Consider the following 21,625-nt stretch of genomic DNA (forward strand, 5'->3'; position numbering starts at 1 on the left):
GATGGAAACCATGTGTAAAGTAGTCCTTTGATGTTAGACTCCTAGTTCAGACTTTTTTCTTTTTCTTCCTCTATTTAAATTCAATTTGGAGGATTTGTAGATTCACATGGATTTGTAAGAAATAAGCTAGCTAGAAATAAGGTAGATTCACTACCCTTTACTGAATTTCCTCCAATGGTAGGTAATAGCTTGAAAAAAACTGTAGCACAATATCACAGTTGGAACTCTCGCAGAAGATTCAGAAGGCTTTTGAGACCTCCCTGACTTCAGAAAGGAGTAATTCTGGGAATGATCCACTGGTAAGGAACTGGAGGGTGCAGGGAGGCATCTGGGCTCTCTGGTTGGAAGTGGCAGATGTTGATGCCCTGCATGAGGACATCTTTGTGTTGCAGTGATGTGGTGCCGTCCTTACCTGGCCCTGTAGCTTTGAGTAGCTGTATCCCTTGGCCTGTTGGCTGGGTTTGTGTGAATACTGTGGTTGAGATGCCAGCCCTGGACTTGGTTCCTAGCTACTTCTTTTTTAGATGGATGACCTTAGCCATCTCCTCTTGTAGATGCAGCTTTTTATAATATCTTGTGTAGCATTATGTTAGTCAGTTTTCTGTTACTATAACAAAGACCTAAGATAATGAACTTATTTGGAGAAAAGGCATGTTTTGGCTTGCAGTTTTCAGTCCATGATCTGTTGACCCCAATGTTTTGGGCCTGTGGTGAGGCACACATCGTAGGGTGAGCAAATGGCAGGGAAAAACTTCTTGCCTCATGACCAAAGAAGGAAAGAGAAAGAAAGAGGAAGATGCATCTTCCCCCACCCAGTTCCCCTCAGGAGTATGCCCCAGTGTTCTGAAAACTTCCCACTAGGCCCCCCTTCTTAAAAGTCCTATTACTACTCAAGAATGCCATACCATGGACTAAGCACTTTAACACATTGGCCTTTGAGGCACACATCAGAGTCAAGCTATAGCAAACACCATGTATCAGACACTATTCTAGGGATTTTATGTAATAACTTGTTTAACATCAGCAACTCTTTTTACTGTTTTGCTAATGAAGAGACTGAGGCATAGAAAGGCTATTTGCCGCGATCACCAGCTACTGAATGTCAAGGTTGTATACTTGAACCAAAATAGTACTCATGCCAAGTCCACATACTTAACCACTGTTCTGCATTGCTTCTCTTCAAATATGAGCTGGGTTCAGTGGTAGCTCACTGGATTTCTATAAGACAAACTTCTGTGCTTAGCACAGTTCCCAGTAGGTAGTAAGCACCAATAAATGCTAATTAACACTATACTTAGAAAATTTTTGCAGAGGTTTTAGGTTATTCGTGACTTTCTGTTATTAACCTGTAACTTACAGTTTGATTACCTGATAAGTGCCAAACTTTCATCTAGTCCTCCCAACTTCCCAATAGAAGGAATCCTTTTGTTGATGAAAAAATAAGAATCAGGGAGTTGAAATCTAGCAGTGAAAGAGACAGGATTCAAACTCAAGAGCTGCATCTTAGAATTACAGCAGTGGAGAGAACTTGAGAGATGCCAGTCTAATTTTATACCCAGCCCAGAACCTGCCCTTGGAAAGTTACTTACTTTGAAAAGCCTGGTCGCAGAGGACTTATTTCTTACACCAGCAGTTCTTGTGCTTACTATGTGCCAATCCCCTGCAGTCATTGTTACAAAACAGAGCGTTATCCCTTTCCCCCACAGAGTCACTAGCTTTGTAGGACCTGCACATATCTCACAGATCTCCATGGGATCCTAATGACGCTCCTTCTCCAGGGCCTTAGTTTGAGGATAATTGTTCTTAAGGCAACTTCTTAGAATATATATCTTAGTTCATTTTCTGTTGCTGTAACTGAATACCTGATATTGGGAAATAAAGAAAAATTTTTTTATTTCTTGCTATTTAGGAAGCTGGGAAGTCCAAGAGCATGGCACTGACATCTGCTCAGTATCTGGTGGGGCCTTCTTGTTGCATCATAACGTGGCTGAGGGCATCACATGGTGAGATAGAACAAGCTTACTAGCTCAGGTTTCTCTTCCTCTCCTTAGAAAGTCACTGATGCCCTCAAGGGAGCCCCAACTTCATGACCTCATCTAATCCTAATTATTTCCCAAAGGCCCCTCCTCAAAATATCATTAACATTCATTTGGAAATTAAGTTTCTAAGACAAGTACTTTTGGAGGACACATTCAAACCGCAACAGTGGCGATGGTAGTAGTTACACTTCCTCCAGCTGTGCCCTTTTCATATCTGAGTCAGGTTTCTCCAGAAGCCTTAGTACCAGACATAAGTTCTTCTGTCTTAGTTCTCCTCCATGCAGTATTCTTAAGATTGTGTCCTCAGCAGCCTGGCTATGGAAAAAAAATCCTTTCCCTACCGCATTACCTTTTCCTTTGGAAGAGTAATTCCTCCTTTTAACTCCAGAGAACACCTGCTTTTGCTTTTCTGATTCAAAGCAAACAGAACAATATAAAATCTTCATATTGTTCAAAATTGAAAATGTACCCCAAAGAGGAGGAGATAAAGATGAAAATTAAAACTAACCACCAAGCCACTGTTAACATTTTTATGTTTTGGTTTATTTACTCATTTTATTACTTTGTGTATACAGTCAGCAGGTTCCACAACAGTGGATACAATCAACAGCAGATTGAAAATATTTGGGGGAAAATTGCATCTGTACTAAACATAGACATTTTTCTATTATTCTCTAAAGAATATAGTAGTACAACTATTTACATAGCATTTAAATTGTACTGGGTATTATACATCATTTAGAGATGATTTAAAGCCTGTGTAAGAATGTGCATAGGTTATATATAAATACGATGCTATTTTATATCAGGGACTTGAGCATTTGCAGATTTTGGCATCAGAGGAGGATCTTGAAACTAGTTCCCTGTGAATAATGAGGAACAGCAGTATCTTAAATATTGGAATAAAAAATGTATGTAAGACTTATCCTAAAAAGAAAGGCAGTATACTAAGTGTGCTCTGTAAATGGGAGCTGATATTGTGCTTATTGCGGAATTAAAAGAAGGAACTACGGTTTGCTAAGGAGAGTTTTTTGGATGAGTTAGGTAGGTTTTTGAGCCAATAGGGAAATCACAGGCACAGAGGTGACAGTCCTGGTCATTTGTGGGTTAGAGGGTGACACAGTAGGAAACAGGTATGAGTGTATTGAGTAAGGGCAGATAATAGAGAGGTAACTGGCTGGCTTCTGCTTGGAGGTACTAGGGTGCCAGTGCACATTCTCCAGCAGGAAATTACTTAGATTTCTCAAAGGTCAACCATGCAACAGAGGACAGGATGTTTGGAGGGCAAGGAAGGAAGGAAGGCTGTTCGAGTGAGGAACAGCTCCAGGGAATCACCCAGTCCTCTGTGACCCATGCTCCCAGGGCATGGTAGAGTTCAGTCTACTTCTGGGCCGCCAAGATGGAGAGAGAGCGGTTGAGTTTTACCATGACGATAATGAGGAGGCCTCCGGTCAGCAGGAAGGTGGGCCAGAAGAGGGAGAAAAGAAGGGCTTGGGGCCCATAGAGGCGCCGGTACAGAACAGTCGTCTCATTTTCCCGAGTCGTGGAGAAGCAGTAGAAAACCTTTTTTGCGAGGAAATTGGCTCTGACCTTCTCCACGTCAGCCCGGGCCATCTGGTAATTTTCCAGGCTGACTGGGATGTAGGAGCACTGTTGGGGAGAAGCAAAAGCGCTCATGGATTTGCAAATTTTTGTTTTTTAGGGCCTAAAGGCGAGAGCCCTGAATGGAGTAAAGATAAACGCTGGCTTTGGAATTGCCCATCGATAGATGTTGGGACTTGTGTTTGTGCACTGCACAATCCTGAAAGGCACATTCAGTGTCAGAGGCATAGAAGTGGGCCTGACAGCCACTTGGTGCATGCCACATGCCTAGATGCAAAGTTGGAGCAGGGTTCTACTTCTACTGGCTGTAGAATCATAGATAAATTGTTTACCCTTTCTGGGCCTTCATACCTCCATCACTTAAATAGGTTAGAAGCAGTATCATTTTCAAAGGACATTATTAAAGAAGGATTTATACATAACTATCTAAAGGAGACCAGTGGGTGACACAAGCCAAAGGGCTAATGGACTCTGTATTTGGATTCAGAACAGAAATCATGGGCTTAATTGCCTACAGGGTTTATGCAGGTAACATCAGCAAGGGAAGCAAGCCAGGCAGTGAGGAGATGAAAGGTGCAGATGGGCCTTGCTTGTGTAGGAGAGGATTGTCAGGGAGTGGTGGTGCTGTGAAAAGGGTAGAGCCAGCTGCATCCAGACCGGCAGTCACCAGTCCCTCTGAACAATGGGATATGGGCCATCCAGGAGATCTGTAGTAGCCTGTTGATAAGTCAAGGGATATCAGAAAACCAGATTTTAACATGAACTTTCACAATTTAAAAATGTTGGCGGCAATTCACATTGAAAACTCTTTGAAGTCTAACCCTGTTTGAGCCAAACAAAATTTGTTGGCAAGCTGGTATTCTGACGCTAGAATCCAGGAGAAAGAATGGGTTGAAAAGAGCCTTAGGCAGGCAGAGCATGATACATGTTTAATTCTGACACTGATCATTGTTATTAGGAAGCGTCTGACCAGTTCTAATGAGGCCCAGCTGGAAAATTCTGCAAAGAAAGCAAGAAATAGAGACCTTAGTTTTATGTCTGTCCTATGCTGTGCAGCATGTGACCCTCTGGGAAATATTTTTCAAGTGTGGTCCCCGCTGTACAAAGAATACTTGGGGGCTGCTCGTTAGCACAGGCTCCTGCCATCCAAATTGCTGAGCATGGGCCCGGGGATGTGTGCTTCCTTCAAGTGCTGAGGTCTAAGGACACCACCCAAGTAAAACTATTTCCCAAGATAAAATATATAAATGAAGCCTAAATGGCATGTATCGAGGCTACTTCTCTCCAGGCCTCAGTGACTGTCTGGATTTGAAGGAGGTCTCCAATTCTAAAGCTGCCTGCCCTGATGATACTCAGTCCCACAGCATAGAGATGTTTGCATTGCAGTTCTGTCTGGGAAATGGGGCAACTGCACTCAGCCTCAGGTCCCCATCTAGCCAGGGATCGGGCATTTAGAGCTATGAGGTGTTCATAAGCCTGTGGTCCAATCCCAAGATGAGGGCTCGATGGCCTGGCCTGAGTGTCCCTAGTGCATTTGACCATGACCTTGAATAACTGTCTGTTCAGCAGAGGTATGGCTATGGAGTCAGACAGGCCTACATTCAACTACCAGCTCTGTTATTTGACCTTGGCAACTGCCACAACCAATGTGAGCCTTGTAAAATGGGTTGGTGAGGGTGCCTGCTTGGCAGAACTGTCCTGGAGATTAAACTGAATGATTCGTGTAACGCAATTAGCACAGAGCCCTACACATGTTGAGTCCTCAGAAATAGAAGATGTTGTTAGTATCATCTAATGATATTATCAATATATCTATGAATTGTGATAGCTGCTTCTCTCCTTTATTAAACAGTGGCCCATGGATGAGATCTGACATAGTAAGGTCTTTTGCCCACCCCAGAGCCCCATTTCCCTGTTTGGTGTTTCTCTGGGTCCTTCATGCTGGCCTGTGTGACAAGATGCTAGGATTCACTCAGTGGCACCCACAGAGGCCTGAGGTTGCTTCACCTCCTCTCCCTGCCCAAGGCCCAGCTATCCCTGAGTTACCATACTTGGATAATCTGAAATGATTCAGCTTTCTCCCCAAACCCTAAATCTTCATTGTTCTCAGCATGGGCAATGGGAGGAATTCAGGTTGCATTCTTCAGGCTAAGACTTGGGGGAAAACCTGAGAGCAAACTGTGGCCTCTTCCTTAGAGGAGACCAAATGAGGCAGCCTTGCTGGCCTTTTACACCAGCTGACATGGAACAGGCTTCCTGCACCCCTGTGCTGAATTAAGGGGAAGGAGCACCACCAGCCGGGATCTTGACCAAACCGTGAAGGGAACTTGCATGGTACCTGCAGCCTAATTAGCACTGATGCTGGTGCTGCTGGGTGCTATGACTCAGAAGACAGGACAGCACTGGCCTCAGTGCCTCCTGCCTACACCAGGGGAAGGCTCTTCATGCTGCTGAAGCTTATCTGTGAGACAAACTGCACTCTGGCTTCTCTGAGTGGCAGCCTCATTATTAGGAGACAATGTGCAAGCCAGCCTGTACCCAGCCCTCTCACACTCAAGGAAAATGGCACCACCATCACATCTGCTTACACTGAAAATGTGTTCCTTGCTCCTGGGACACTGATTGCCGGAAGGGAGGCATGGACCAGGCATAGGAGCTAATTCTTATGGGTGGGTTCTGAGGCTGCCTTCCTGGGGTTAGGCTGCAGCTTGCAGTGGTGACGGAGCATGTCTGACCCTTGAGTGCTGCCTAGATCTGCTTCTCCCTGACTGCTCTATGTTATTGAGATCCTGCAACTTCTACCCCTACCCTAGGCACCCTATCCCTTCCCATCCCATCCCAAAATTCTGTCTCCATTCATACATGCTGTGAGTCTGTGTCTCTCTGTCCAGTAAGCGAACCCATAGGCTGCCAGCTCAGTCTCCTGGAGCCCTCTGATCACACCCTCAGGGTTTTGGTTGCTCACAGCAGTGATAACCAACCTTAGAATCACTGGCAGAGCTCTATAAACTGATCCATGCCCAGACATTGTGCTTCAGTTGGTCTTGTGCAGGAGTCTGGTGGGTGGGTGGGGGTGTCTCATGCACAGCCAGAGCTAAGACAGCCAGGGCTCACAACCTGACATTTAATTCTGCAGTTGAATAGCTGAAGTATTTTTCAGACAGCCCTTAGACTACCCTTGCTGCCTGTTCCAGCTACATGCACCCTGTCAGCTGTTGTTTTCTGTAATCAGCCTTCCAACCCTGCCACTTCTCAACCCTTCTCTCCATCATTCCTGTGCCAGGGCCCACTTGTGAGAGGGATTCCTCCTCCCAGTCCCTGTGTATCTAGGGCTTGCCTGACTAAAACAGCATAACCCGGGGCCCTTCTGAGACCTCACCTCACTGTCTGGAGAACATGACTTGCTCCTTTAACCCCAGTAACTAACTCTCTGTTGCTCTGTGACACCTGTCTTTCCCACTAGGTATTGTCCAGCTATAAATGCTCTTCTCTTGAATACGATAGCCCAGACATGGGGTGTGCTGATTGTTGAACAAATGAATGGAAGGAAGGAAGGAAGGAAGGAAAAGGGAAGGGAAGGCAGAGGAGGGGAGGAGACAAGGAGGGAATGGAAAAGGAGGGAGGACAAAACGAGGAAGGAAGGAAGCTGGAGTAGGTTAGTCACGAGATGAGGAGGAGTGAAAGAGAAGGAAGAGAGGCAGAATGAGTGGGAGGAGGAAGGGGGAAGAAGGAAGAGAAGAGAACAGGGTGGAGGGAGGGAGGGAGGAAGGAGGAAGAAAGGAAGGAAGGAAAATCAGGCACTTTGTCTTTTCTTTAGGAAGGCTGTGGTTTTTTTTTTTTTTTTTGGATAGGGAGGGTGGGACTCTGAGAGGTAGCATGGGTAAACCTCGTAAACATTTGTCTGCAGAGGTTGCTGCAGCCCAGGTCACTGGCTCCCTGGGGACTCATGGGTTTCCAACTGTGGGGCTGGTTCTGGGTCTGTCCTCTGGTTTGACTTCATGGATGGAGCAGACATAATGACACTACACTATAACTACTGTTTCTGCTCTGAGCTCCCAGTACCCACCTGACACCAATCTTGGCACATTACTCAGTATCCCTCACTTCACCACAGCACTTTCTATTGCAACATTCATATCCCATTTGACAAAGATGGAAACGAGGCTTCCAGGGACCAAGCGGCCTATCCTAGTGGCAGATTCAAATCCATGAGGCTTGACCTCATGCCAGCAGCAATACCTTTCTCAAGTGAGTTAATCTTTCTCAGGCTTGGAGACAGAGATAGGGAAGGCACACATACCCCTCTTCTGGTTCAGTACCTGCTGGTTCTGGTCCCGAGTGTCCTCAGTGTGATACAGTACAGCCCACCTGCCCACAGCTGATACGTTGACCCACAGGCATGGGTACTGGGGCACCTTCTTGCCCTCCAGCTCCTCCTGGTCCCTGATGTTGGTCTCAATCAGGTGGCAGGTGGATTCCTGTGTCCACACACTAGGGAAACCACACACATACTCGTGTACAAGTAGAGAGACATTTTAGAACTACACTGACACAGACCACCCAGTTTGAGCCCAGATCCCTTAGAAGCCTTTAGAGACCCAGGGCCAGGATCCTCATCTTGCAGCACTAAAGATGCAGGACTCGAGTCTTCAGCACAGGGAGGAATCATTAGGTCAGTGTATCAGAGCTGTTCAGGACCTGGGACATCATCTACATAAGTCGCTCTTGACCCCGGCCGGATACTCACCCAAAAACTTAGCTTTTGAAAAGATTCTCCTATCCAAGCCACAGTGAATTTCTCAGGTAGCTTTGTGTGTTTTATTTTTTAAAGCTCCTCAAAGTGGTTCTGATAGGCAGCCAGGCCTAAGCCGCATTCACATCATCTTCATCTTGCAGAGGTGGATGAGAAGCTCAGCTAGACCAAGCAACTTTTCTGGGGCTACTCAGGACCTAAAGGTTGGTGTGAGTGCTTCAGAGTCTGTGCTGTTTCTCCAAAAAAGAGCAGTTATAGGAGGGGCCTGTTTTGCATGGAGGTGGGGAGGCTGGAGGGATGCAGTTTAATGTGGAGACAATGTGTGGGAGGCTCACAGCTGCTCTGAGCAGTGCCTCACTTGGGTATGACTCCAGCATGGCATCACTCCAGGGTTGTAAAAAGTGAGGACAGTGCAGCTAGGAGAAGCTGATGGGCTCGTCAACACGTAAGCAAGGCAACTGTGACTCATTCCACGTTTATCGTGCAGAAGGCTCATTGCCAGACAGGAGAGGGCACAGGGAGGAATCGCAGAATCAGCTAGAATGTGACCAGAGGAACATGGCTTACAGCCCTTCACTTTCCCCCTGGGATACCTCACCAGAGGAAGGTTCTGAGACCCTCCTAAGGACAGGCTGAGTCTCGAGTATGTTTGTTTCAAACAGAATGTGGATCAGAAATTTTGTAGCTCCTCTTTAAAAGCCAGAAGGGTTGACATGTCAGGGAGCAAGGGCATAGAACATTCTCCCAGATGCCTGAACAGAGTTGCAGTGGAGCAGATATTGGCTCAATGCAGATGCTTCCAAACATGATATGGTATATTCAAAGAGGCAGTGAGTTCCCCATTCTTGAGCTATTCATCAGGAGGATGAGTGCACACCTAACCAGGATGTTTCAGAAGGGAGGAGATTGTGCAGATGAGCTGCCAAAGTCTGTGATTCCCCAATTGCTCCTGAGATCAAATATGTACTGAAGGGTTTGCCTGAATCCTTCTTCTGTTACCACCAGTTCCCAGACTGCAAGGCTCAGGTCCCTAACAGCTTTTGGATGTTTGACCCTCAGAATGGGGATTCTTTTCATCATTCTGCCTGGGGAGAGGGTTGAGGAGAGGTAGGGAGAAGGCTAGAGTTCCTTGGGGGTCCCATAGCCTTACGGGAGAGCCAGGGCAGGCCAGGGGAGGTAAGTACCTTTTCTGGTAGAGAGGCAGCACAGTTGTGCCCAGGATGTAGTAGGTGATGACAGCACACACCACCATGGCCACTCCCAGGCAAAGGGCTCGAGTTTCTCCCCGCTTCTGGGCCATCACCAACTTCTTCCCCATGTCCACTGAGGATAGCAGTCATTTCTAGGGCCACAGAGCAACAGAAGCAAGATGAGCCCAAGTGACAGGTAAACCATAGGAGGGAGAACAGGTGAAACGGGAGCGTACTTCAGTGCCAGTGTTGTTCCTGTTTATACATGGAGCTTTGCAATTTACAGAGGGTTTTTTACACCCCGCAAGCCTCCCACCAGCTTTGACAAGTATCATCATCTCTATTCTGCAAACTATAAATCTGTGACTCAGAGAGGAAGTGCCATGCCCAAAGTCACACTGCATGTGATAGGCACGATAATGTCCCCCAAGATGGCCATGTTCTAATCCCTGGAGACTGTAAATACTATTACATATGGTAACAACTTTGCAGAAATGATTAAATTAAGGATCTTGAGCTAATGGAGATTATCTTGGATTATTCATGTAGGCCGTAAATGTAACCACAAAGATCCTTACAAGAGGGAGGCAAAGAAAGATTAGAAACAAAAAGGGAAGGTGGTACAACCAGGGAGAGAGAGATTGGAGTGATGTGGCCAAAAGCTGGGGCGTGTTGAAAGCCACCAAAAGCTGGAGAAGCAAGGAACCTTGAGCCTCTGGAGGGAGTGCAGCCCTGGACCCTTGGTGACTTTGGACTTTTGACTTCCTGAACTGGGAGATGGTAGATTTCTGTTATTTCAGGCCATCAGGTTTATAATCATTTGTTACAGAAACCATAGGAAACTAATATAATGAGCAAGCTGTGCACTTTCTCCTGGGTCACTCATCTCCTAGAGAAACTTAGATCGTTTCACAGTTCTACAGAGAAAGAGTTCCAGTGCCAGGCTGACTGGGTTGGGGACAGCTTTCAGAGAAGAGGAAGAGGGCCCCAGAAGGCAGATTACCAGGGGAGGCAGGAAGTTCTCTGTAGTCAGGATCCTTAAAAAGAGAGACTGCCCTCTTTATGCCTCAGAAATCTCTTTCTTATTTCAAGGATGAAGCCACCATGGGCAAAAGCAGAGTGGAAGTTGCTTTCTCCCCTTCTTGTGGCTGCATCCCTTCATTTTCCTCCTAGGCTACCCCACCCAATGCAAGCATAGGTTCCCATCCTTCCCCATTAGGTCCACTGAATACTCCCAGGAGCATGAATCTGGACAAACCTTTTCAAAAAAGAGCCCCCAGTCCATGGCTTTGTGAAGCCACAAAGCTGCCCTGCTGAGGTCCCATGTAGATTTCCCATGCATTCTGCAAGCTGCCCAGGGCCTCTCAATAAACATTTTTATGGTTATTTCTTATTTATCTAAGGTAACTACAATGTATTTCTACCCAAAATACCAGGTCTGTGGGTCTGTTCTCTGTGATTCTCCAAATTAGGAGAGATTTTAGCTAGTTATCAGGGAGGACTTTATTTTCCTTTCCAGGTCTCCAAAGTAACACACACATTATTTTTATAAATTAGAGCATATCCAGGAGACAAGCATTAGCCTAGAGAGATTTTTAGCTGAGTGCCTTATTTTCTTTTCAGGCTTCTCATCTAACTGTTGGACTGTTTCAAATGTCCATTCCAAAGTCCTTGTCAACCTTCCCAGCCCAGCCAGTTCTTCCCTTTCATCAGGAGAGTCTAGCCCAGACACCAAGGAAACAACCGTCTCACAGGCAGGTCCATCACCCAGTGATGATGATGTAGTATCTTTCCTAATAGAGACATTACAAAGTAACATAGGGAAGAATTTTTCCCTGCCAAAGACAGATGTTCTGTTCAGTTCCTTTTCCTTCCATTTTCTGGCCTTGTGAAATGGGAAGGCCACAGCATTTTCTCTCTGGTGCCAGCTGAACAAATCCATGCAGGTATTCATGGGTAAAGCAATACAATCACCTGGATGTGTGTGACCTACTTTCCAGGGACTTCCAAGTGTCACTGTCACCTGGCCCCAGGAACGATGGGGCATAAACTTGGGCCCAGTGCCCTTAGCAAAACTCTTCTCCTGGGGAGGCTGGTGCACACTTGCTGGGGTACCTTGTGGAAGGGCTCCTTCCAGTTAATCAGCTCCTTCCCAGATGCAGACTGTTCTGCTGCTGGTTTCCTGAACCTTTCCAGACTCCCAAGGCTGTTGAAGGCAGAAGCCCTGGTTTTACCAGTTCCAGGGGCTCTGGAGGGAAGGAAACAGGAGGCCTTTAGGTCACAGAGAGATCCAGTACCTGTAGCTTGTCCAGGTTCCCCAGACTGTAATGCCATGTTGGGGCTGTTGCCTGTGCTGGAGGTGTACATTTGTAGGGTCGTGATAAATACTCCTACACCCATTCCCATGCATGGAGTTCTGTTTAGAAATAAGACTTAGGTGGAAATTTGGGATTCAGCATCCACAGCTTTACCTTCTGGCAGGAAGAACTGTGAGAAACACTACTATGCCTGAGGCCCCAACAGGAAAAAACAGGTCTCATCAGTAACAGAAGATTTCAGTTGAGTTCCAAGAACATTCCAGTTTTGAAAGGTGCTAATATTTCTGGACTTTTAGGGTGGGTCATCCTATTTAGAAAGGTCACTCTGGGTCTGGGCTGGATTTAGGAAAGATGGAAAAAGGCAAAGGAAAAGTCTTGAGTGCTCCGATAGTTAGGTTGATGTCCTCTTCCTTAGAAGGCTGGGGAACAGAGTATACAGAGTTTGGTAGAGTGTAGGGAAGAGGGGGGTCTGAGATCATCAGACATGGGATCAAATCCTGGCTTTGTTGCTTAGCAACCATGTGACTGTAAATAGGAATGATAGTACCTGCCTCAGAGAGTTGTGATAAAGATCATGTGATATATTGAATATCACTCATTTATCACTGAAGAAGCCCTTGAAACAAATCAGCTATTATTAACAGAGGAAACCATGGCAGTTGGGAGCAAAAGAGTGAAACACTTTTGCCAAGCCTATTTATTTCCTTATGCCTGCACAAGGTGATTGGTGGCCGGACTCATCCTTCTGGCCATTCTAGAGGTTGGGACCAGAGGGCCAGGGCACTGAGCTCCCCAGAGTAACCTAACCAATGTGCCACCCTCAACTGCTGACAGTCTATAGTTCCCAGACACCGGGCCCTCTGGAGCTCAGAATAGGCCCATTAACAGCCCAAAAGGAGGGAGTTCTCACTGCCCCTTCCTCACCCCGACTCAGATCACTTTCTCCATCCATCTGCCCTCCAGTCCCCAGGCTTGGAAAACGACTTCCCAGTGCTCACAGATGCAGTACTTACAGTTCCTTGCTGTCCTGGAGGTCTTCAGCAAGCAGATGATTTCTTTCTTCCCAGACTCCTACCCCCACCCTAAAAGAGGCCTCAGAGCTGCAGCAGAAAGTTTGGCCTCCCAGCCATCTCCAGGGCAGCAGCCTTTGGTCCCCTGTGGGTTGAGCCTCCATGCCCAAACATGGTCAAGTCTGAGCACACAGGATTGCGACACAAACACAAACTCCGCAGAGCAGGTATCCAGCCTACAAACCACAGCCACTTCTCAGGCCCTACACCCACATTTCCCAGAGCCACAGGGGAAAACTGATGTCAAACAACACAAGCCAGTGGAGAACCCAGAAAAGACCATCCGGGTGTATTTAGAAACTTTTTTTCTTTACTCATCTCTCAGAGCAGGCAAAGGAGCCAGGAATAGGAAATGCTTTTCCTTTTGTGGCTTAGGAGAGGGAGGAGGAGATGAGGCCCTGAGGGGTTGGGCTTCTCCTCAATCCTGGTATATTCACAGTAGAGCAGCTAAACCCTCTGGCTTTTGCGCTTTTAAGCTGTGTGACCCTGGGAGAGTCATGGCAACTCTCTGGACCTGTTTCTCACATGTGTTGTTGGTAGTTTTTTAAAAAAAATTGTTCAGAATAGAAATGCTAAGATTTAAGGAAAGGAAAAGGAACTCACCTTTTAAGGATCAGCCAAGCTGAAGCTAAGAATACGGAATGCTCCACTGATGCTTCTGGCCAGCCAGGTCCAGAGACAGCTGGCTTGTCCAGGAATCTCCCACAGACTATTAAAATATGATTTGGGCACATAAGCGGATTTGTTCCTATCAGTAAGCAAGAAAAAAAGCAGCATTTGTAGACAGAAACATGCTTCTAGACTTCCCTTTATTTCCTCATCTGTGAAGTGGATGCTCTTAGAACTAAAAATCAGCATCAGAAACAAACTCATCCTTGAGGCCCTCCTGAGCATCAGGCATGGTACTGGAGGTTAGCCGTCTCTATCTTTCACTTTCCAAGGTGATCAGAGGAAGAAGCTGAAACATAGGTTTGCAGGCTTTAGGTAACTGGGCAGGAGCCATTGCTAAAGCTGGTCCTTCCAGGTGGCAATACTACTGACCCAGTAGGGCTCTCTCCTGACTCAGGGCTACTCCAAGACCTTACATCTTTACCTACTTAGTATAGTCCCTGGCCACCTGAGGTTCTGGAGGTCACCCAGGTGCCACAGTCACCAGCTGGTGAGTGCAGCCCAGCCATCCCTGCTGAGTGGGCTGCATCCTATAGCTGCTGTGAAGCAATAAGAGGACCAGGAAGAAAGATCTGATGTTTAGGCCTCCCTGACACTCTCAGCCACGTAGTGTCTGCTTCATGACCCCTTCCTAATTGAGTCACTCTAACAGGAGAGTCAGTTTTCTATTTAATGAGCAACAGCAAAGAAGAATATTGTAGGACTTGCCTTAGAACTTACAGGCAGACTGACAGTGAGGGACATGGGATCTGGAATTAGTCCCTAGGACTTTGATCATCAGGAGGATTCTTGGTCTATTCAGGGACCAGAACAGTCCTTCTGGTACCATGAACTAATGCAAAAGTGTCAGTCCTCCCTCCTACTCCCCTAGAGGAGAGATAAGTATGACCAAAGGGCTACTTACTTAAAATTCACTAACAAGTTTAGAGAAGGTAACAAGGGATTTATAAACAAATACTAGTATATTTCTGAATGGTCTTCTCTTGGAAGATGCAGTAAAGTACCCGCCAGCTTTTCTGTTGCACCTATGTAAACCACTACCTTCTGTGTTTTTTGAGGAATGAGAGGGTGTCAAAGCTACCCATCTACCCATCTAAGCTACCCACACTACCCATGTAGTGTAGAGATTGTACCTTCCACCTATGGTAAAACCAATCTCATATATTTTGTTTACAATGTGACATCCACATTTTTCCATCAAGAGGGGCATTTCTGTCCTTTTTCCTTCAGCCTGGATAGAACGCTTCAATTGCTATGACATGTTTCAGGTGATAGCCCCAACTGAGATCTCAGCCAGCAACTACTGTAGCATCTCTCATTATACATGGGAGTGAAGGAGTCTGCAGAGTTCCCTGTGTTAAATTCCCCAGCAGAGGCCTCAGAAATCATGGAAGAGAGTCAAGCCATCCCCTCTGGACTCTCTCTGAAATCACAAATCACAAACCCATGAGCACAATAAATGAATGTTTCATGCATTGGGATACATGTTAGGGTGATTTGTTATACAGCCATAGTAATTGAAACACATTTTAAGTGGTTTAAAAGGGGACATGTTGCTTAAAGGTTGGGGAGGTTAGCATAGAGTTTCAACTTGATTGGTTTTGGCATCCAGCCCAGAAATTGTTAAGAGTACACTTCTAGGTGGTCATGGAGGTGTGGCCTTGAGGTCCGTGTCTGGTCCCATGCCCCTTCTGCTCTGGAACTCTTTCCGTTCCCTGCTTCCAGGCCTCTGAAAACTAAGCAACTTTTCTCTACACCTTCTACCATGATGTCTCTGCTTTGAAGCAACCTGACCATGGACTGAAACTGTGAGGAAATTAAACCTCTTCTTTAAATTATGGCTGTTAGGTATTGTGTTTCAGTAACAAGAACACTAATATAAAATATTATCACTAGAGAAGTGGGGTCATTGTTGTTACTTTACCTGACCATATAGTTAGAAGCTGTTATGGCTTAGATCTGAATGTTCCCCCAAAGCCCATGTATTCAGATGTTGGACATTTGGAAGGTGATTGTATCATGGGAGAGCTATCCTCATTGGTGATTAGTCCATTGATGATTCCAAAACTAAATGTGCTGTTAGGAGGTGAGGCTTGGTAGGAAGAGTCAATTCGCTGTGTGCATAAACTGGACAGGGCTTTTCCTCCATTTCCCCCTTGCCTCTCTTCTTCCTGGATGCCATGAAGTAAGTAGCTTTCCCATGTTCTAGGCCCTTCTACCATGCTATTTCAGCTTTGGAGCTGGATGACTATGGATCACAGTATGGCCAAAATAAACCATAATAAACCTGCACTCCTTTAACTTATATGTGTCAAGTATTCCACCTGAGTGATGAAAAATTGACTAAGACAGAGCCTTTGGAACTGATTTGTGGGAGGAATTGGGAAAGATTTGGAGAAGTGAGCTAGAGAAGCCTTAGAATGCAGTAAGCAGAGTCTGACAGGTAATTCTGATCAGACCTCAGAAGATCAGAATGCTGATAGGAATGCAGACAGTAAAGCCTAGGCCTAGGAGGTTTCCTTTGGGAATAAGAACTCCCTTGACAGTTGGACTAGCAACCACGTATGTTACACTCTAGCTTAAAATTTGTCTACACGTTGCCATGTTCTAATACTTCGTGAGAGACTGAGATTAAGAGTAGTAGACTAATTAACCTGGTAGAGGAAATTAAAATTACCCTAAAATTCAGGCCATAGCATGTGTACTGCAGGCTGCTTTTAAGCCAGATTTGTGGTGAGAATTGAGATACAAAGGCAGGGCATAAAAGTTTGAAAAACTTAAGTTTTGGCCCAGAAAGAACAATGTATAAAATTGAGGCTAAAGACGGTATGGCTGCTAAAAAGCTTAGCACCATTAAAAAGAAACCAAGCACTGCCTGTTGTGGTGGCATACACCTTTAATCCCAGCACTCCCATGGCTGAAGCAAGAGGATCACCACAAGTTCAAGGCCAACTGAGTGTGAAGCTAGCCTGGCCTATATAGTCAGTTCAAAGCCAACCCAAACCATAAATTACACAGCAAGATCCTATCTCAAAAAATAAAAATAAAAACCCCAAAAGCAAAAAAGACAAGTATTTTGTACATAAATAAGAAGGATGCCTTGAAAATAAGTCAGAAGTCAGGCAGTTCTCACGTATTACAGATTCAAGGGTACAGAAGTATTCACTGTTCTGTTGGGAAGAGTCTGTGTGACCTTTGCTTGAGAAAGGCCTCCTAGGATTCATTTCACCATACTCAGCCATCCACATATTCAGAGTCCAATATAGCCTTGATCTAAGGGAGCCTGGTTAATGCTTTTACTGACAACAGACCATAGCACTTGTCCACATGATGATAGTTTTACTGGCATGCAAAATGGAGAGTTACGGGGTCAGAGAGGCTTCTACCCAGATTTCAAAGGAAAGCCTAGAAGACCAGGCAAGGAGCTCAAGAGGGCAGTTTATGAAAGAGGGTGAAGTTGAAACTGCAGTGGAGACATCAGCAAGTTTGGTATATCAGTCAGTATTTACTAGAGAAACAGATATAGCATTATATATGAATATATATAAGAATTTACAAGATTGGCTTACAGTGTCCACCCACAGGGTCAGATGAGAGAGTCCAGAGGGTCTGTCTTCACACTGAAGACTGGAGGATTTAGTCAAAAGTCAAGCTTTCTGCAGTGTCCCATGTGAGTCTTCAGGAGGCTAATGGATCTGTCCTGGAAGGCTGAAGAGTTTATGCTGAAAGGAAGGCTGAAGGATCCTTACCAGAAGCCAAAAAGTCTGTGCTTCAAGGCAGGAGATGACATCTCAGGAAGGCGAAGATGGGAGCTCCTCCAAGGGAACAGAAACAGCCATGTCCTTCCTCATTTCCCTTTAATAACATCTAGGCAATGAGCCACCCTAGGGTGGATCTCCCATGCCCTAGGGTGTGGAATTGCTGAGCTGATTTAGCTAAGTTTCTCTTAACCAGACTTCTCAAGTTGACAGTCATTCAACTATCACATTGGGTATGCCAAGGAACATGGAATTTCTGCTGAGGAAAGCTTCAAGATGTAAAGGGAGCCATTCCAAGAGAGGCCATTGGGCTTCAAGCAGCAAGGCCATAAAGGTGGGGCTACCTAAGACCATTGGAACTCACATTTTACCACTGTATGACCTGAATACTGGATATAGAGCTATAGGACATAATGTTTGCCCTACTGATTTTGGTCCTGCTTGGATCTAACTTTTTTTCTCTCTATTCCTCCCTTTTTGAATGGTAGTGTTTACCCTGTGCTATTGTACCTTGGGATTGTGTAACATGTCTTTTATTTCTACAGAGATTCACAGCTAAGAGCTTGCCTTGAGTCTCAGAAGAGACTTTGGTTCTTGGATTTTTTTAAATGCTGAAACTGTTGAGTCTTTGGGAAAGGGATTATTGTGTTTCTGTTTGTATCCAGGATAGTTGTATTATGTTAGGCAGAATCATGGACTTGGTATTTTATTTACCTGGAGATTAAGTATGGTTTAAGGAGATGCGTTTCAGTAGCAAGTTGAAAGGGGGTGGGATGTGGTAGTTAGGGTGGAGTTTTAACTTGATTGGCTTTGGCATCTGTCCCAGAGGTTGCAGGAACATACTTCTAGGTGTGTGTAGGTAGATCATAGGGGCATGACCTTGGTCTTTACCTGACCTTGTTCTTACTGCTCTGGCACTCTTCCCCTCTTTTGCTTCCCAGACTCCACGAACTAAGCAACATAACACTTCCATGACCTTCTGCCATTGTGTCTCGGCCTTAAAGCCAGCTGATGATGAACTGAAACTGAACAAATTAGTCTTCTCCTCCTTAAAATTGTGGCTGTTAGGTATTGTGTCTCAGTCATAAGAAAGCTGACTAATATACTAGTAATAGTGGTAATATAAATCCAGTGGGAATTAAAGAGCCTGAGATTACTATATGGAGTCTTAAAGAGGAGGAGTAGTTTAGAAGTGCTGTATCTACCCTTATGTCAGGTCACACACTAGTGCACAATGGAACAGAAAGGCAGAAACATGGGAAGATGTTTTTGTTTATTGCATATCTGCAATGTGCCACATCTATATCCATAAACATAAATATACACCTACAAGCATCCAGTATTCAGACAATAATCTTCCCTTATGTAAGGTTTTATTTTTTGTATTTTTAGTTGCCCTTATTCTGAAAACATTAAATACAATATTTCAGCAATAAGTAATTCATAAGTTTTAAATAACTATCATTGTAGTATATTGTTGTGATCATCTATTTTATTATTGTTCATCTTACTGACCCTAATTTATAAATTTGTCACAGGTATCTATGTACATATGTATAGGAAAAAACACAGTACATATGTATCAGAAAAGACATAGTACTTCTTGGTGCTCTGCAGTTTGAGGCATCCACAGAAGTTCTTGGAGAGTATCGCCTATGAGAAAGAAGAGCCATGTATGCAAGTATACATGCAGATACACTCTTCTCAACAACCTCTAAAAAGACCTCATTCTTTCTGAGAGCAAAAGGCACATTGACCTTCCAGAGTCACACTCTGGCACATGGTATTATGGATTTGAACCCATTCACGCCCAGTACTGCCACTGCCCATCCCTGTCCTTTGTTTCCCCATGACTCCCCAGAAGCAGTTTCCAAGAGAACCAGTGTTTCTGCATGGCATTGACTCTAGCTACTTTATAGCCCCCCCTTACCTGAATCTATAAGCCTTTCCAGATTATGCATCCACTTATCTGTTTAAGCCATTTTGAATCAGTATACAGTCCCATCAACACTTGAGATAATAAGCCCCATGAATCAAATTGGCAACTGGGTCTTGAGCCCCTGCTGAGTGTGTATCATTTGCTGAGTGCTGCAGGGAGAGGGAGTGAGGCACTCTCCAGCCTGGTGAAGCTGAGACTCACAGACATTTTAGCACCTACTGTTTGAGGCTCTGAGTACATTCCTGCACTGAGGCAAATGAGCAAGGCCTCTTCCTTGTGGGGAGGGGATATTTGATTTTCAAAATACCAAACATAAAAGAAAATGATATTTTCTAAGGGAGAGAGTGTCCAGTGGTCTTCCTTATCTACAGTATTGCTGTCAGTAGTTTCAGTTACCCACAGTCAACAATGGTCTGAAAATATTACATGGAAAATTATAGTCATAAACCATCCATAAATATTTAACTTTCAGCACAGTGTATCATTATTTTTTTCTTTTTATTGAGTTTATTGTTACAATCTAGGTATACAATACAGTTACATTCATTATTGGGATCCCGTACCTTTACATGATAGGTCTTGACTCTCATTTTTTCCCTTTGTCCCTGCCCTCCCTTCACCCCCTCCTCCCCTCTCCATTTACAAACACTTTATTTCCATTTTTCATTTTCTCATATGTTTTTCCTCTCCCTTATTACCTTTCCCCCACCCTTCCCACTTTCCCTACACCATTAGCCCTTTACTTCCTATTTCACATTATTAATTATCTCATTAGGATCTTGTGTACTATTATAGTTTTTCACACCAGAGAAACTATTCAGTATTTCAGTTAAAGAAATCTCTGTAAGAACATTAAAAATAGGGAATCCTAAAAGAAAATTAAAAAGGAAAGTAAAAGAGAAAAGGCAATGATGTAAAATTTAAATAATCCTTAATTCTGAAGATGAAAATGGTCCCTGAACATATTTAAATTGCTTCTTGCTCTTGTAGTCTTATATTATTCTTTTTTTTTCATTATTTAGAGAATACTTTATTAGTTTCTGTAATCAAACCCACATAGATATGACCTTACATATTTAATACAGTGTGTTACCCCTGTACAAATGGGAAAAAATTAACATTTCTAGACCAGTATGGCTGTTAATTTCTGTACAATACCATCTCAACACAGTAAATTGGGATAACTTTTTCCAAAGTTGACAGCACTGTTAAAGTTTCCAAAAATTCAAATTATATACATATATATATATGTATATTTATATAAAAAGACCAATAATAGCAGTATGCTGCATCAATAGCAGCAACAGCTTGTCCAGATTCTGTAGTCATCTGAACAAAATTATAGACATTCAGCACACTCCATTAAAAAAACAAAAACAAAAAAACAAAGAAAAGAATAATACCCAGAAAACAGCAAAGTTCCGTTGCTGTTGTGGTACCTGGCACCATTTTTTTTGTTAGCATCTTAATCATCATCTGGAAAGAAAACATTCTAGAGTAACATCATTAAAAATATAAAATGATAAAGCATGGTCACTAGTACATATCATAAAGCAGGTACAAGATATTTTATACATTCACAGAGGTATGATACAGTACCGTCCTACATCTATAATACTAGAATCAGTTTTGGTTTGAAATTTACTTTGTCTGCAAATAAAATTGCTACCCCTGCTTTTTTCTGGGCTCCTGTCACATGGAGAATTGTTTTCCATCCTTTCACTTTCAGTCTGTGGGCTTCTTTTTGCACTAGGTATGTTTCTTGTATACAACATATTGTTGGATTTTGCTTCTTATTCCATTCTGCCAGTCTGTTTCTCTTGATTGGTGAGTTGAGGCCATTGACATTGCTGGTTATAACTGATATGTACTGACTTATTATTGTCCTGTTACTGGCCTTTTGTTGATGCTTTTTACTTTTTTACCTTCTCCTTTTAGTTTTTTGGCTTGCCTATTTGATTTGTTCTGTTGGGCCTCATGGTGTTGTTACCTTCATTGTCTTTTTCTAGGATATTGTTTAGAATTGCTTGTAGTGCTGGTTTGGTATTCATGTAGTTTCTCAGGTGTTCTTTGTTGTGGAAGTATTTTATTTCCCCATCCATTTTGAAAGAGAGTTTTGCAGGATACATCAGTCTAGGTTGGAGGTTGTTCTCTTTTAGTACTTGAAATATCTCACTCCAGGCTCTCCTTGCCCTAAGGGTTGTGTTGAAAAGTCTGCTGTGATTCTGATGGGCTTTCCTTTGCATGTGATTTGTTTCTTTTCTCTTACTGCTTGTACTATTTTGTT

General features: G+C 44.1%; 2 protein-coding genes across 2 annotated transcripts in view; one reads left to right on the top strand and one right to left on the bottom strand.

Annotated features, from left to right (window-relative positions):
• Kcnip1 (potassium voltage-gated channel interacting protein 1) overlaps positions 1 to 21,625 on the top strand; it is a 366,806-nt gene that overhangs the window by 24,281 nt on the left and 320,900 nt on the right. The window lies entirely within an intron of this gene.
• Kcnmb1 (potassium calcium-activated channel subfamily M regulatory beta subunit 1) lies at positions 2,585 to 13,219 on the bottom strand. The gene is made up of 4 exons (XM_010622184.3): positions 12,916 to 13,219; positions 9,579 to 9,736; positions 7,961 to 8,132; positions 2,585 to 3,689 (listed from the first exon to the last, which is right to left on the bottom strand). Exons 2-4 carry the CDS (start codon positions 9,710 to 9,712, stop codon positions 3,420 to 3,422), a joined length of 576 nt encoding a protein of 191 aa, XP_010620486.1. The 5' UTR covers positions 9,713 to 9,736; positions 12,916 to 13,219; the 3' UTR covers positions 2,585 to 3,419.

The sequence above is a fragment of the Fukomys damarensis genome, unplaced genomic scaffold (assembly GCF_012274545.1).
Source record: "Fukomys damarensis isolate Sample0158 unplaced genomic scaffold, DMR_v1.0_HiC HiC_scaffold_9, whole genome shotgun sequence".
In the NCBI taxonomy this organism is placed as follows: Eukaryota; Metazoa; Chordata; class Mammalia; order Rodentia; family Bathyergidae; genus Fukomys; species Fukomys damarensis.